This window comes from Accipiter gentilis, chromosome 17 (assembly GCF_929443795.1).
Source record: "Accipiter gentilis chromosome 17, bAccGen1.1, whole genome shotgun sequence".
Classification (NCBI taxonomy): Eukaryota; Metazoa; Chordata; class Aves; order Accipitriformes; family Accipitridae; genus Astur; species Astur gentilis.
Window position 1 is genome coordinate 13,680,785 of NC_064896.1, and position 15,858 is coordinate 13,696,642.

The 15,858-nt window shown below is 41.1% G+C and overlaps 1 protein-coding gene across 15 annotated transcripts in view; it reads right to left on the minus strand.

The window, feature by feature from the left end:
• Window positions 1–7,390: 7,390 nt before the first annotated feature.
• Window positions 7,391–15,858, minus strand: part of PTPRJ (protein tyrosine phosphatase receptor type J) — a 97,146-nt gene continuing 88,678 nt past the window's right edge. For all 15 annotated transcript variants that reach the window (XM_049821348.1, XM_049821354.1, XM_049821361.1 and 12 more), the window contains 7 exons: window positions 14,729–14,819; window positions 13,732–13,805; window positions 13,436–13,570; window positions 12,910–13,029; window positions 12,108–12,268; window positions 11,447–11,582; window positions 7,391–10,727 (listed from right to left, as the gene is read on the minus strand). In XM_049821348.1, the coding sequence (XP_049677305.1) occupies window positions 10,569–10,727; window positions 11,447–11,582; window positions 12,108–12,268; window positions 12,910–13,029; window positions 13,436–13,570; window positions 13,732–13,805; window positions 14,729–14,819 (876 nt within the window). In that variant the 3' untranslated portion in view covers window positions 7,391–10,568. The remainder of the gene's footprint in view (window positions 10,728–11,446; window positions 11,583–12,107; window positions 12,269–12,909; window positions 13,030–13,435; window positions 13,571–13,731; window positions 13,806–14,728; window positions 14,820–15,858) is intronic.

Consider the following 15,858-nt stretch of genomic DNA (forward strand, 5'->3'; position numbering starts at 1 on the left):
CAGTGTAGAAGAGGTATAAATCTGTTGTCACCACTGTTCTGCTGGCCCAGCACCCTCACCTGCGCTGTATTGCAACTTCAGTTAGCACAGAATGCCCCAGTCTGCATCACTGGCAAATGCATTGAGTATAATGTGCTTTTTTTAACTTTTAAGGCTTCCCCGCCAGCTTGCATAACATTACTCAGCTGATCTCTTAATTTCCTACATGCAAAAATTGAGCTCTTTGTTCTGAAACCACACGGCTTTCATCTGCTGCCAAAGGGGAATCCATCTGGGTGCCAAGACTTCCGCCCTTTGAAATAAGTCCTCCCCACACCCGTTAGCAGGCAGCAGGCCTGCGGCCACATTCAGGATGCCTGCCTGGTTTTGGTTTACCAGCAGAGCAGGGAGGATTTGGGACAGCAGGCATACTCAGGCTGCTCACAAACCCATCCTTGCAACTAAAACAGTCGGCTTCCAGGGCAGAGGGATTTGCCCAGGTGTAGCAAGACCCTAATCACCACCGTGTTTTCTGTTTGCTTTCTTCCCTTGCTGTGAAGTTACTTAGGAGTAGTTGGCATTTCGTTTAACTTGCGAGTTATTTGGGGTTTTTCCATCCATTCCAGCCCTATTGTATCTCTTGGTTTCCTGTGCTGTGGTTCTGCTCAGCGTGGAGGGCTCTCAGCTGCTCCTGGGGACCAGTCCATGACATGGAGACAGAGCCCTGCCAGCTCCTTTGCAAGGCTGGCAAGGCACCAGCTCTTGCTGGTGAAGAGAAACGCTGCTCTGTCCACTATGACTTCTTGGGCTGGCCCCTCAGCTGCTTTCGCATAGCAAGAACCAGATCCAAAAGCCAGACACATCCTCAGACAACTGATTTACCCCAAACAAGTCTTCCCCCACCCACAGTCTTCAGCACCAGCAAGTCCTCCTAGCCTGACCGTCACGCCTGCTGCCTGTCACTGCGCAGCTCCGATCCCCACCTTATGTTTCAGTTTTATCGCTGAGGTTATTTATTGCTGTAATTAGTCAACTGATTCCCCCATATGCAAATATAGAGCCATCCTGAGACTGTCACTTCAAAGGACTTTTGTCAGATTTGTCACCAATAATTAAATGGTCTCCACCCAAGCAGACTGCGCTTTTGATCAAGAATATGCAGTTTGCTCCTGACTGTGGGCCAAGGAAAGCCATGATTTGATCACAGCACTGGCAGATATCCTAGTGAGCAGGAGAAGCTCACTTTGTTATGCTTAGCAGCTCCTAACTTTCAATCATGGGAAATCATAATTCGACTATTAGCATGTAAGAATTTTCCTTACGCACCAGCACAGTTAAAAGGCCACTGTCAGCTTGGAGCATGATGCCTTCCCTATGGAGGCTGATGAGAGACTCCACACTAATCTCACCCTGCTGTTTGCCTGCTGGTTTCTGGTACAGTCCCAGGTTATTGAAATGTTATATTCATTGCAATGGAATTATTTAACTATGTGGAAATGCTTTATTTTTCCCCTTCTCTGTTGTGCAAAACAAGAAGAAAAGGCACTGCGCCCTCACTTCTGTGAACATTTGGAGTATACACCTGCGGCAAAACATGCCGGTTTTCCCCACCAGAGCCCCTCAGCTCCGGCACAGCAAGAGGGCATTCTGCTTCCCCCAGCCCATGGGAAAGCGATTCAGCCCCACAATGCAGCTGTTGGCAAAGATGTCAATTCATTTAGCCAATCGTTTTTGTGGTATTTCATAGGTGATTGTGTGTCTTTGTTAATGATACCAACATTCATTGTCCAGGCTTTGAATCGTCCACAAACCCCTCTGATGTTACTCCCACTCTGCCGGTGTTGCTGAAGGGAACCGCTTCTGAAAATTTTGCAAAACTGCCTTCAAATGTCTCATAAAATTTTTGTATCTAAGAAGTCCAGAAAATGGTAGACAATTGCAAATGCTACTTATTAGGGTGAACCATGGTCATCACGCTGCTGTCTTGTGCCTCACTCTGCTGCTGGCTGTATTTAGGTCCTGCCTCTGGTCATATCATTGAATGCAAACTCTCAGCAGGAGATGGTCCTTCCCTCCTCAGCAGCTCTGTCCCCAGCCCAGAAAGCAGCCAGCTTGACGCCTCCAGAGCCATCCTGCCTTTTCCAAAGTAAACTAAACAACAAAGTCCTTGAAAGTTGAAATGTTCGCTGAGGGAAAGCCCAATCCCAGGAAAAATTGCAGTGTCATGTTTTCTCTGAGGGCAGAGAGAGCAGCCTCTGCAGACAGTGGTGCTGGTGGCTGTTTTTTCATATAGATTCTGGCTCTACCTAGTAAAAGCATTTACAACATATTGATCACTTTATGTATAAATTGCGACTATAATAGTGTTTCATCTAGAACCAATTGACCGTATTCTGTAGAATAATACTTCCACGTACTTCTAATATCATTTAAAGCCAGTGACTCTGAGAGAGCCTTAAGGCTCTGGTTTGGTAATAACATTCTGCCTTCCTCAGACTGATTTGTAAAATATCAGCCTACTCGGCCATGAAGTCTTACCTTGCACTGAAGTAACTTCACTAGAGGAAAAAAAAAAAAATAAAAAAAAATATCTAATTTCTGGCTGTGGAATGGAAAGTTGAGTACCTAAATACACATGATGGATGGCTCAGTGCAAAGCTCTTCAGGAAAAAGCATATACTTTCCACAGTTGCTTAAAAGAAGGCCTCAACTCAAATCTATAAATTAGATCAGAGAATACTGTGGAAAAAATACATCTTATGTGCATTGACCTATTTCAATACCAAAATCTACACACAGGAGAGCTATCAGTGTTAGGGTAATTTGTCTTCGGTTCTACATAGTTCAGGTTACAATCTGCAGAAAGTTTAAAGGGGTGTTACTGATTGACATCCGGATATAGTCAGATTCCCTATTCTCTGTCCCACCATTTTCTATCTGGGTGCTAATTTTGCTCAAAAAAAAAAAAAAAAAAAAAAAAGTAAGCTCAGTTTGCCAAGGCCCTGTGCAAGCTGTTTGCTCTGGGTATGCTTCCGTTCCCTCTCTAATCTGACTTGCAAGGGTAGGGGAGCAGAGATAAGGTCATGTTCCACTGAAACTGGTGCTTTCTTTGGATTTCTCAGTGCTTCAGTCCCCTTGACTACAAAACACATTTTAGAGAAACAAAAATGGAATATACTCTTAGATCCTGATTGAAACAGTCAACGTTCATTTTTACTTTAAACTGCTTTAAAAAAAATTGTCCAAACGGTGAAAAATAAAATGGAAAGAAATTCCCAAGAAAATTTTTTTTCAGGTACTGTGAACTGTTCAAATCTTTGTTTGGTGGCATTTTTTAAAGGCAATGCTCTCTAAAACCCAAAAAATCTCATTTTCAAAATACCAAGTGGCAACGTTAAGCGCCTTAACAGAAATAACACGACTGGTACTAACATGCTGGCAGTGAGCTTGACAAATGAAAATATTGATGGTCTCGCTGCAGGTAACACTATGAAATCTATTTTGCTGGCATCTCAGTCACATTTTAGGAGATCATCATGCAGAGGAAGAACAATAGCTTTAGACATGGTTTATTATTGAATTACAATGGTTTTAAACATTGGATTGACCCTTATTGTTCAGAAATTTTGCTCCGTATTTTGGTAACTGACCTCCGGAGCTCAGCTTTCCTCCAGCACGTGCCAACCTGGCCTGTCACTGTCAGCGCTGGGTGCATCGCTCAGGACAGGGGGCAGCAGCTGAGAGCTGGTCAGCCTGGCCAAATCCTGCTCAGAGCAGATCTTCCACAGGACTAATACTGATATACAAGCATGAGAAGTTTGGATGTGAAGTGTTATTTCTAGTTTTGATTTATTCCTCATTCAAAAGCAGAAGGGTTTGTAAGCAGCTGGGTAGTTGTAGATACATCTTCTGTAGATTTAGAGCATTTGCTGAAGCTCCCTCACACACCCATCTCCATTATAGCTGCACTCATAAAAAACATATATATCACTAGAGCTTTGCATTGAAATCTCTCTGTATTTTAGGCTGGAGATGGAAGAAGCCGAAGTAACTCAGCAGATGTTGCTGGATGCTTTGAAAGGTGCATTTAAAACCTCCCCAAGGACTTATGCAAAAAAAGGCATGGAAGAATCACGGTTAGTGTTACACACACACACATATAAACAGACCCATTAACTGAAATAGCCTTTTAACTGTTATTCATATTGAGCAGTATGAGCAAGCAAGTCATTGTTTGCTGTCTTTATTGATGTATCTGCACTGTGTTTAGCAATCCTATAAATCCGTTATTGCTGGGAACAGCTGCAGAGCAGACTGATAAACTGGGAAATGAGCACACAGCTGATAATGCGGAATAACCAGCTCCAGGCTGGTCGGAGCCAGAGCCCTTAACACCTCAGACTACACACACCATCAGAAAATGTTTAAGTATCAGCAAGACTCAAGTGCAAGAGCACTTACCAAGGAAGCAAAGGATTCTTTGGTATTGTCAGGCTCTTGCTGAACTTAAGAGTTTCTGAAAAAAGTCATCTGGGCAGGTGTACAACACTCTACAGATGAGCATGAGGTACCTAGCCCCTGTGGAAAAGGCAGACAGCCTTACACAGGCACGGTGGCCTGGGCTTAACCACTGACATGCGCCAGGGCTGGAGGAGTTGTTAGGCAGGGCTGGAGAAGACAGGCTTTGCACCTACAGAGTGAGGAGAAGGAAGGGGAAACAGCATATATGGTGGAGGGAGGTTATCAGAATCTGGGAAGGAAGTAAAAAAGCGAGCAGCCTGGCAGGAAAAGCTTTCCCTGGAAAGAACGGTGGTATCATGTGCCATCTGGAGGCTTAAAGCAGAAATGAACAGGCTATATTTCCTTTCTGGAGACAGAGCAATCACACCTTTTGGATAGTAGATACATACCTTAATCAGAGCTGACATTAGATCAGCCTGTTTTCCTTCTGATAGTACATTCTCAACACTGGAAGCACCATATCAGAAAACTGCCAGCATAAAAAAAAAAAAAAAAAAAAAAAAGTCCAGAAATCTCTTAGAGAGGATAAATGTCTTCTTGCCCATGCTGCCCTGCATTGAAACAAGGGCAGAGACATGGCAAGGTGCGTGGAGAGCGCTCTGTCCCTAGCACACTACAGCTCGTGTCCCTGGCAATCTTCTTGTAAGCACTATTAATACACTAGGGATGCCCACAAAGCACTAGCATAACATCCAGAACATCGTTCCAAAGAATCTTGCCTTTTCCCTAGTCACTTGGAAAGCTGGAAGTAAAAGGTGAGTTAAAGTAATTCGCTTTAGATCAAACTAGACTACTTTTGCTCAGTGAGAGGGGCTAATTTGCTAGCTTTGCTTCTGGCTGTTAGGAGATGAGGTCTATTAATTTAAAATGAAATAAGCCCAGGAAAAGCAACTTGAATGAATAAATGGGCTTCTGCCAAGTAACACGGACAAAGAACAGGCCTGGATCCTGAATCTTCAGGTCTATGAAACAGTCTGAGGGGCTCCCAGCTTCTCCTCCTTGTGAGGTGTACAAACAGCTCCTTCCCTCCCGCCAGCAAAGCAGGCAGGAAACAGCTCCTCGTGGTGCTTCCAAGTCAGGTTTTCTGCTTTGTTTGCTTCCTCCTCCCTCACAGGCAGGAGGCTGGCATGGGCAGAGTTTGCCCAGCTGGAGAGGAGGGAGAATGGAATGAAGCACAACACTGGAGAGAGACACCGTTTGGTATCAACTCTGTAAATGCTTCTGCAAAGTGCTGAAAATGGAACCATTTAAAGCCAGAGCTTTCAACAACATGATGTCTTATGTGAAGAGCTGTAAGGGACTCCCGAAAGCAGTGCCACAATAACTGGAAAAAAGAAGTACAGTACCTTCTCTAGTGGGTATGAGAAGTGGGAGAACACTGTACCTACCTACCTCAGAAGCAAGTAAACTGTTGATTTTTGCTTGCCCCTCATTCTGCCCCTGGACAAAAGTGATTGCATCTGCATTTTTTAATTACTCACATCACCCAGGAGCTGTTAAGACCTAGCATCTTTCCCATTGCTAAGGAGCTTTTTCTTTTTCCTTGAGAAAAGCAGAGTGTGCAAAGTTTTCAGGTGTTTTTCCCTTCCAAGCTCCCACTTATGACCCTCTTCCGCAAGAGCATCCACATCTGTTCATCTCCAAACTCCATTTGCTGCCTGATAACACCCAGCCAGAAAGGGCATGCAAGGGCAGCAGTATTTCTGGCTACATCCCATTTATCAAGGAAAGAACAGGACAGAAACATTGTGTCCTCTCCTCTCTGACCTCCACCTTTTTAATCTCAAAGACAGTGAAACAAATACATTGCAAGACCAGGTACAGAATGGGATTTCCAGATACACGGGTTCAGCTCTACCCACCTGAACAGACTAAGGCTCCAAATGACAGCCAGAACAGTTGGCTTTACTTAAGTTCTAATATTTCAAACCTATGTGATTTAAGAAAAAAGAAGTGAGAAATATTGCTCCGTAAAAGTCTCCCTGAGGCTGAATGCCCCTGGCAGTGGTGGTCACCTGCTGCAGGTCCTACACTGGGAGGTTTGTTGTCACAGCTTCTCTTCTGCAGCATGAGTCTCACCAAGAGCATTTGGACAACCATCGTGTGGCAGGCACATGCTCCCACTGGAAGACGATGAGACAATCACGCTTTGCTCCTCCCATCTCACCATTTCAGAAAACGCAGCAGAGTCACCATGGAGGATCACAAGATTTTACAGTAACTGTCAGCACCCCGTGATGAACAGGAGAGCTGCTGAGTGCCAGTATCACCCTCCAGGCATGTGATCCTCCTTGGGAGTGGTTCAGATGGCAACCAGGAATGGAAACTAAGAATTTTAGAAGAAAGGGACTGAACTGAGGTAATTTTACATGCATCTAGTCAGGTAACCTGTAATCAAGAAGCCAGCTGTAACATTACAAAGATATTTCTGCACCCCCTTCTAGCATTGCTCCCTGACAACAGACCATCTCCTTCAAGGGGTAAAAAAGTCCTCAATCTTGTTTTCCTGGAAGTAAATGAGTCCTAGAAACACTGCTCCTCCCCCAAGGCGATTTCAGTGAGTGGAAATCTTTCGATTGACCTTGATGAAGGTATTCTTTCTTTAACTGGTACCAAGCTCTTCATTTAGGGAAACCACCAACTGCCGGGACACATTAGCACCGGGCCCTGGTCCTACCAGGCAAGCCTCAACAACATATTAACACCCTCACAGGGAGCCCCAGTGACCATAATACACATCCTACTCAAGTGCCACCCTAGAGGATGGGAGCCCACTTTCCTTATCCACTATAAAGCCCTTCTAAATGAAATGGGTATTTTGGCAAATTAATTTTATTCAAAAGGAACCAAAAAGAAAACCCCAAGAGAGGAAAAACAAGACAGGAAGTGCTCTAGGATGATGCTTTTTAATTGTTATTTTTATATCTTTAAAAACAAATCAAACTATTAAAAACATTATAGACATGTGCTAAAATTTCCTGTACAACAGATATGAAAACAATAAAATTTGTACATCATTTCAAGATATTGAACAGTCACTTATTTGAAACACATCAACTTTTCCCTTCTTAAGCAGGCCCCAAATGGGAGAAGGAAAAAAAAAAAACCAAAACAAAAAGAGTAGAACAGAAATGCAGGAGATGTAACTGCCACACAGTGGAGCTTTCAGCCTGAAAAGCACATCGCTTTAGATAAGCAACAGCGAGAAAAAACACTGACCAAAGAGACAGATCTTGGCAATTATAACACAGAGAACATCAGAAGGCAGGGAAAAAATATTTGCAGGAATTCAAGTCTTGACCAAGACAGATCCACAAGGTAGTAGAGCATTACCTGTAACCTCCCTCTTCCTGCAGAGATACCCTGTGAGGCATGCCCGACTTACTCACATCAACACTATGGCCCACTTTATGATTACAACATTTTAAACCTTACCAACTTCTTCCACCTATACCTGGGATCCGCAGGTCATTTACTTCAAACTTCAGTCTCTTCTCACAATGAGTCAGTTTTGGGAAAACACAGTTGTATTAAAAATTGATACTAATTAGATGACACAACAGAGAATTTGGCACCTGCTTCCAACATCAAAACAATGGGACAGATATGTTTGTCTTCTATAAGACTATCTGGGTGTTGGTTAGGCAGAAACACATACCATTCTAGCTAGTTTTCTGATGTTCTGCTGCAATATAATGCAAACACATGACCTAGCATAGAAGATTCATCTCCCTCCCTTCGGTGCTATACAAAACAAGGGCCTTCTGAAGCAAGAGAGAATTCACGACCCTAAGGCAGCAAGTTCTTGGGAGACCTGGAAAAATGCATACTGACTCTGTGTTCTGCACAGATGTGCAGGAATTAAAAGATTAAAAGAGGGAAAAAACCCAAAACCCATGACTTTAAGGGGCAGACTTTCCTCCCTCCCAGCTCCTTTGGAATGGTTCTGTTTGGTCCAAGTGGTTTATCTTTGTTTGTCATCTGACAGCAGCTTAAGAAGAACACTGGGTGAGAGATCCACTATGTGGACTGCCAGTTTGGATGGAGTTGGGCAGGATCATTAACCTCGTGGTTTTTTTTTTAATTTATTTTTTTTAAAAGTATTTCAGAGAAAGAGAGGAAAAAAAAAGATATTCAAGAACCCACAAGTGGCTGCTACAAAAAACAAAAAAAACAACAACAAAAAATGCCAAAAACCCCCACCCAAAGCTGAAGCACTCTGTGGTTTGTCCTCCAGTTTTGCTCACACACAGCACACCACAATTTCACACCAGGTTGTAAAAAATTCCTCTGGATATCTGTAAAGTTACAGTTGTGCACCAGGAATTCCTACATTTTCCTTCAGCTGACAGTGAACTCTGCAAGGTTGCCAGGTTCCACTGTAATGCCACATATACTCCTAGGATCTGTAGCTTTTTCTGACAACTCTGCTACAACAAACCAACCCCCCCAAACAACAAAAAAAGCAGCAGAATTCCAGGGACTCTGGTTATTAAACCTTCATAAGATTTTCACCACTTTATAGCTATTCTATAGCATTATTCATAAACTTCATATTCGTCTGCAATGCAACCAGTGCAATGATCCGAAGACCAAAAGACACCCACCACCCCCCACCCTCCCCAGCTACTGTAGAAGTCCTTCATTGGTAATGCCTTCGTAAGTCTAACAGTTATGTACCAGCAAAATAAATCCAATCTAATCCTTGACTTGTAAAATCAGCAACTAGGGGTTTTCTGCTTGTTTGTTCTCTTTTTAAAAGGACCAGTTGAAATGACAGCAGCAGTATATTGCAAATAATTATAAAATAACTACTTTAGATCAATGAGATGCAGGCAGGTAAGATGTGTCTCAGTTTTGAATGGCTAAAAAACCCAAAAAATTGGTCTTTAGAGCAGAATTTTATGCAATTTGTTTTGGTAGAAACAATAAAGCCAGTCAATCTGTTTGGGAGTTCTTGGACACTTTGAACCTTAGTTTTGACATTTTCACAGATTTATATATTCGAGGAAAACCAAAAACAATGATAAAAAGACACCAACCTGAGTAAAACTCTATTAGAATAGAGTGATCATTATTCAGTAAATCATATATTGCACCTTTAAATAAATCATTATAAATTGTATAAAAACAGGAATATCAGCCAGGAACAGGGAGGAGCTATTCTGTCCTTCATACACACCCCCACACGCCCCAGCACACACATTCACATATTCACTTGCTCAGTTTTTTTCCTATAGTTAAAGCTCAGAGTGGCAGACCGCACTCCTTTTCCTCTAGCAGAGGCACCGAAACATTAAGGCAGGGGATATTTATGGTGAAATGCAAGAACAAAGCTCACCTCCAAACTTCTGGACAGTCCTGCCAACAGTGCAACTACAGTTAAGTTTGACATAAGCCTTATTTAAAAATCTGTGTTCTCATTAAGAGTTTCAGTACAAAAATAGAATCTCTGCTGTTTTTTTTTCTAGAGTAGCAACTAGAAAAGGCACAATTTCCAAGTATAAATGTCCATTTGAAGGAGCTGTTTGTACTCCTTTTTTTTAAATAAAAAGGAACACAGAAAAAAAAAAAAATCAATCACAGAGGCACATATCTATTAGCTAAGTAACCAGATACAGTAGATAAAATATGTTCCTGAAACTTATAATTAAATATATTAAAACAGCCCACAAGCCTGGTGTCTGTAAATGAAATCATATAAAGTTGTAATAAAAAGCTTGTGTTATTAATATTTAAATTCTAGTTCACCATTCATACTGCAAATGCTATTTCACCTATCAGTACTGTTAAATTCCCAAGAAAAAGCGAGATTCCTCTGTTAACTTTAAAGAGTTTTCCTTGGGGTTTCTTTTGTTTTGTTTTGTTTCTCTTTTTTTTTTTTTTTTTTTTTTTAATACCAATCTGTGGCTCCTCTGCCAGCATTATGTAGATCACATCTTCGAACGTGGACAGAACTGGAGAAGCCAGACATGAGACACTGCACACGATCCCGGAAAACATGAGTAGAACATCTCACTTTCCTATGTGCAGCTAACACCTCCTGGAGACACTGTGCTCCTTCCAGGCTATGCGTGGTAGCCATTCGCCTTCCCAAAGCCTGGCCCAGGTGTGAAGTTTTCATAGATTGCCATTGCTGTCATGTTTTGGTAAATAAGATCGGTTTTCTTGTCTTTCTGGGATCTAATAATATCCATAACACACTGGTTTAGGAAGACATACTGGTCCTGATGGGAGAAAAAGAGAGGGTAATACATTTCTAGAAAATACCAGATTTTGGAATTAATTCTGCTCCTGAATATAGGCTTTGGGTGCACTGCACTGAATGTTATCAGAGTATTTTTTAGAAGTTGTATGTATAGTTCATGGAAAATAGGGCTAGAAAGAACCTCATGATGTCATCTGATCAACCCCCTGTAAAAAACCAGGATCAAATTTACTGTCATACCTAACACCCTCTTAAAAGACTTTCACGATGGAGATTTTACAGCCTTTTTCAAATCAGCTTAAGTTAATCCACACAAATTTTGGATCAAAGCGATAATTTCAGCAGGAACATGTGTGTTCCTGTAGAACACAAAAGAAAAGATGCACACCGAGACCACTTGACTCAAGACAATTCTGGCTCATAGCTATAAGGACAAAACTCACATGGGTAAAACAAGCTGCAAAAAAAACTTTTCCAGATTTTGATTCTTTCCAGCTGCAAATGTCAGTCCTACAAAGTACTCTGCAAAGAGATTGATTGGACATACTATGGTCCCTGGCTGCAACTACTATTGTGGGAAGAGATGAGGCAGGAAGGAGGGAAGTTAAATAAAGGCAATTTCAGATTGCTCCTTAAGTATCTTATCTTCCTGTAATTCTGAGCTACATCTTGAGTCCACCCTTCCTGGATTATTACACACATTTGAAAAACATGCTGCTGGATGAAAGACAGCCTTACCTCAGTTTGCACCATTAAAGGTCGGTGCATGCGAAGATCATACACCACTCCGTACACATCCACAGTATTCTCCATTTCAATCTGCTGAATCAGGCGGTCAATTGCAATGAATGTCCCTGTCCTCCCAACACCAGCACTGCAATGATACGGGGAAGCTATTTACTGCTTTCTCTCAACCACCTGCTCACTCACCAGTGGCCTGATGAAAAGCCAGTGAAGCTAGTAAGATGCTTTCTATTCTTTCAGTGGCATAGGTATTAAAAGCCTCTGCAGCCCAGACAAGTGGTTCTTACCAAGAGGGAGGGAGGATGTGCTTCTAGGCTTCCCAGACTTGAAGGTGCACAAGATTACATATAAAAGCACTTGAAAAGGCAACTTTTTCAGCTAAGTTTGCCAGGCTAGGAGAGACTGTCTATTCTAATGAAATTTTGTATCACATACTTTGCTACCTACATAGCATTGCTATGTTTCTGAATCAGGGGGCAAAGGTTTTAATTTGCCAGGGTGAATAGCCCATGTCCTTAAGCAAAGAAACTTTTTTTTTCTTTCCTTTTTTGTTGTTGGTTTGTTTGTGTTTTTTTTTTAAATCACATTGAAAAAGAATTGTTCTTAAAAAAGCCATAATATAAAAGTGTGTTTAACACAAACATGTTCTTCCTACCTGCAGTGCACCAGAGTAGGAGAGTCAATTGGATTTTGACTGCTGTACTCATGAACAAGGTGTCTAAAGTTGATGAGAAGGTCTGTTGTCTCCGGCACTCCATGATCTGGCCAGGAGGTGAAGTGGAACTGGCGCACCGTGTGGCTCTCTGGTGTGTTGGACTAGAAGAATACACATTAAAAAAACCAAACAAACCAACCAACCAACCAAAACCACAAAAACCGGCTTCAGAGGAGCAACAGTAGGGCTTGCTGCTGTGGGTACTGGGCAAACCTCAGCTTCATTAAAGATGCCTGTTACAAAGCATGCAGTAATTTGACCAATGATATTTCAATTTTCCTCTTCCTTCCACTCTGGTAGAAAATACTTTGAAACAATTTCCATTTACTTTTCACTTTAGCAGGCTGGATTTTGCTGGCAGATCTCTTTCTGCCACAGGGAGGGTCTTACTGACAACTCATTCCCACCTCTGGCTACATTACTAAAACACTGCTGTGAGAAGACAGAGCATATGAACAAATGTATACACATAAATATTGCAGGAATCTTTTTGTCAGTAAGTAGCATGAAAGATTTTAAATGGCACTTTTAGCAGAAAGCAGACCAATACATTCAAAGCCTCAAATTAAAATAAACCACTCTTATCCTTTTCCCTCAGATAACTTTGAATTTCATTAAGTTTTAGTGAAATTATTATATTCTGTCACTCCAGTGTTTCTTGACATGTGAAATCACAGTGATATGATAAACTACTTCTACAGATATTTATACACTAACAACTAACAACCGAGGGAGTACGCACCTTTTCTACAGTGAAGTCCCTTATTGTCCATTCTGGAAGGACAATCTCTGACACCATTGTCACAATAATGTCACCATAGCTCTTGGATTGTTTGTCTGGCCAGTACTGCTCACATTTTGTCTAAGAAGAGAGTTACAAGGTTAGACACACAGCAATGAAGCAACGGACTGTTAGTTTTAAATAATACACCACCTGACGCAGGGCTAGAAGACACGTCACCCTTCCCAATGGCCTAACCCAGGGCAGGAGAAGCTCTACCAAAATCATTCTTTAGGGAGAAGAACCCACCCTTAAAGACAGCAATACCACAATCCTCCCGAGACAAGCTATTCTGGTAGTCAGCAGATATAAAAATGGGAAAAAGCTTAAAAAAAATAATTTGGCTTATTTAATTTAGAAAACAGTCTTCCAGTAAGTGGATGGCTGTTAAAAGAAAGTGGTCAGTCTCCAACCTACTTGGGCAACAACAAAATTAGAAGAGACCCAACCATCTTCAAAAGACAGTTCAGTTTTAATAAAAACATACCCGGGCTTGTTCAACACATTTTGTCAACATAACAATAGAGTAGATATTCTTCTCCCAAATCATGCGCCAGAAGTCTTCTATAGTATTGGGTAAAGGACCCTGTGCAGCAATAAATGCCTTCTTTGAGTTATAGCCCTAAGAAGGAAAAAAAAAAAAGAGAGGAAAAAAAATAAATATCACACACACATGTGCATCAATGAGACATAAAAAGCCCATTTTGAACATCATTATGAGCTGTTAAGCCTACATCATAAAAATACACATTATATTTCATTTCATCTAATGAAGCAACTTACAGGCATATAGTTTGCATTAATATAATCATCAGTTGCAGAGCTTTGATCTGAAAGTTTAACACGAGAAATATCATCTGCAGAAAGAAAAAAAGAAAAGAAAATTATGCATTTTAGAACCAGAACCTTTCAGCAAAATACTGCTTATCTAATGCATGGTTTCTAAATGAAATGAAACGTGTTTTAGAACAATGTGCATTTTAGGAATAAGAATATAACTTTAGGAATCATAAATAGCAGTAGTTTAGAATTTTTATAATGAAAGCCTTCAGAAAAATGAGTAGCCAGGATAAAGATTCAGAATATTCAACACAGGTCTTTTGCGTTTGGTTTTTTTTTTTAACTTGGTTTGGTTTGCATATCTGTATATTTTTAAGCCAACACAAAACTATGATTTTCATTACTGGGGAAAAATAGGTAATTTAACTAAAGTTTTAATTACTGGAGAAAAATAGGTAATTTGTCTCCAGCTGCCATTGCAGGTAATGTTTTTCCTCCAAAGCACCCCTAAGTACCTGTCACTGTTCGCCTTCCAATTCCCTCTTACACTCTGCTATGTTGGGATGCCCACAGACAACTTGGCAGGGCTTCAGGTCTTAGTTCATCTGCAAAGCTGGCCAGCAAGGTCTTAATATTTCTTATCGCTCTGCACATCTATCTGTCTGTAGTCAACTGTTAACCTCTTGTTTTTTCAGTCTAGACTGCAAATTTCTCACAAATGGAAAATTAAAATTATTTAATTAAAGGTAAAGTTCTTTAAGGAGCTTTCTTTAGGGAAAGTTTGGGAACTTTCGGGAACATTCTTGAGGGAAAGCTCTTTAGGTTTGGTTATACAGTGATTTTGGGAAAGCAGCAGCCCAAATTCATTCATTTGGAAATTGACAACATTAATCCCTCTTTGAAACCTCTGGGTACTATTAAAGCCGAATTAGCCAAACCCAAGGTTTTTCACCTAAAATCTCAACCAGTAGAAGATGCAAAACCAAAGAGAGTAACTCACATGGTAAGACGTTGTTGTATCTATTTTTTCCCCTGTTCTCAGCAAGTTCAGCAGCAAATTTGGGCTGATGAACACCAGCAGACTTGAGTTCCTACAATAAAAGGATTCATTAGCATCTGGTCCTGGTTTAGGAATCATACAGAAACACATGACTGAAACAAACAATACTCCAAACACTCTTGGCCTTTGCTGTAAAAGTAAGCATGTCAAACTGGGATAAAAGATGATAGAAATCATCTTTTAGAGAGTGGGAGGGCGACAGTGGCAAACCTGATAGAGAAGGGATTAATACAGCTTGTAAGAATAGTTGCATGTTTAAAACCCAGAGATGGACTTTAAAAGCCCAGAAACAGTTTTGCAGAAATACGTGACGCTGACGTCAAAGGTGCACTCGTTCTGACCCCAAAGCAGTGAACTACTTGGCATAAGCTTTGCAGACATTTCAGAGAGAAAGGGAGCAAATATATCATGAAAAGACTGAAGGAAGCAAAATCTGAGAGGCAGGCAAGGTGGAGCACCAGCCTGCAAAGTACAATCAAAGGGAGAGAATTTGATCTGGAAAGAAGAAGAAAGTCAATTAACAGCTTTAAGGAGATGAAAAAAAAAAAGAGATTCTTTAACAGCAGACATGACAAGACAGAATCCTTACTGACACTTGATTCCTGTCTTCTATACCTTATAACAATTGAGCTTTAGTACATTTCATAGAAAAACATTTATGGTCACTAAGCTAATGATAATTGCCATTTTTCTTGACTGCTCCTTTGAGCTATTCACAGGTGTGGTTTGCAAATCGCACCTACGCACTGAGGTAGTCAGTGATATTAGCGAGAGACCTGTCTTGCTGTGTAGAAAAACAAAAAAAAAAATAAAAAACCCAAAGTCCAGAGAAGTTAAAGAGCTTTCCCTAGTCTAACTCTGTAGTGCAACTAGGGAAAGGACTCGGGAGATCCTGTCTCTGGTGAGAGCTCTGATCAGCAGGCCATGCTATCAGCTCACAGGTAGAGATAATAGTTCAGGATATGAAGTATTTATCATGCGCTTCAACTAAATTTGAAGCTGTATCAGGGAAGGGAAGGCTATATATGAGGCTTAATAATCTCTGTAACAAAGGTCCCTTCTCTTCCCCT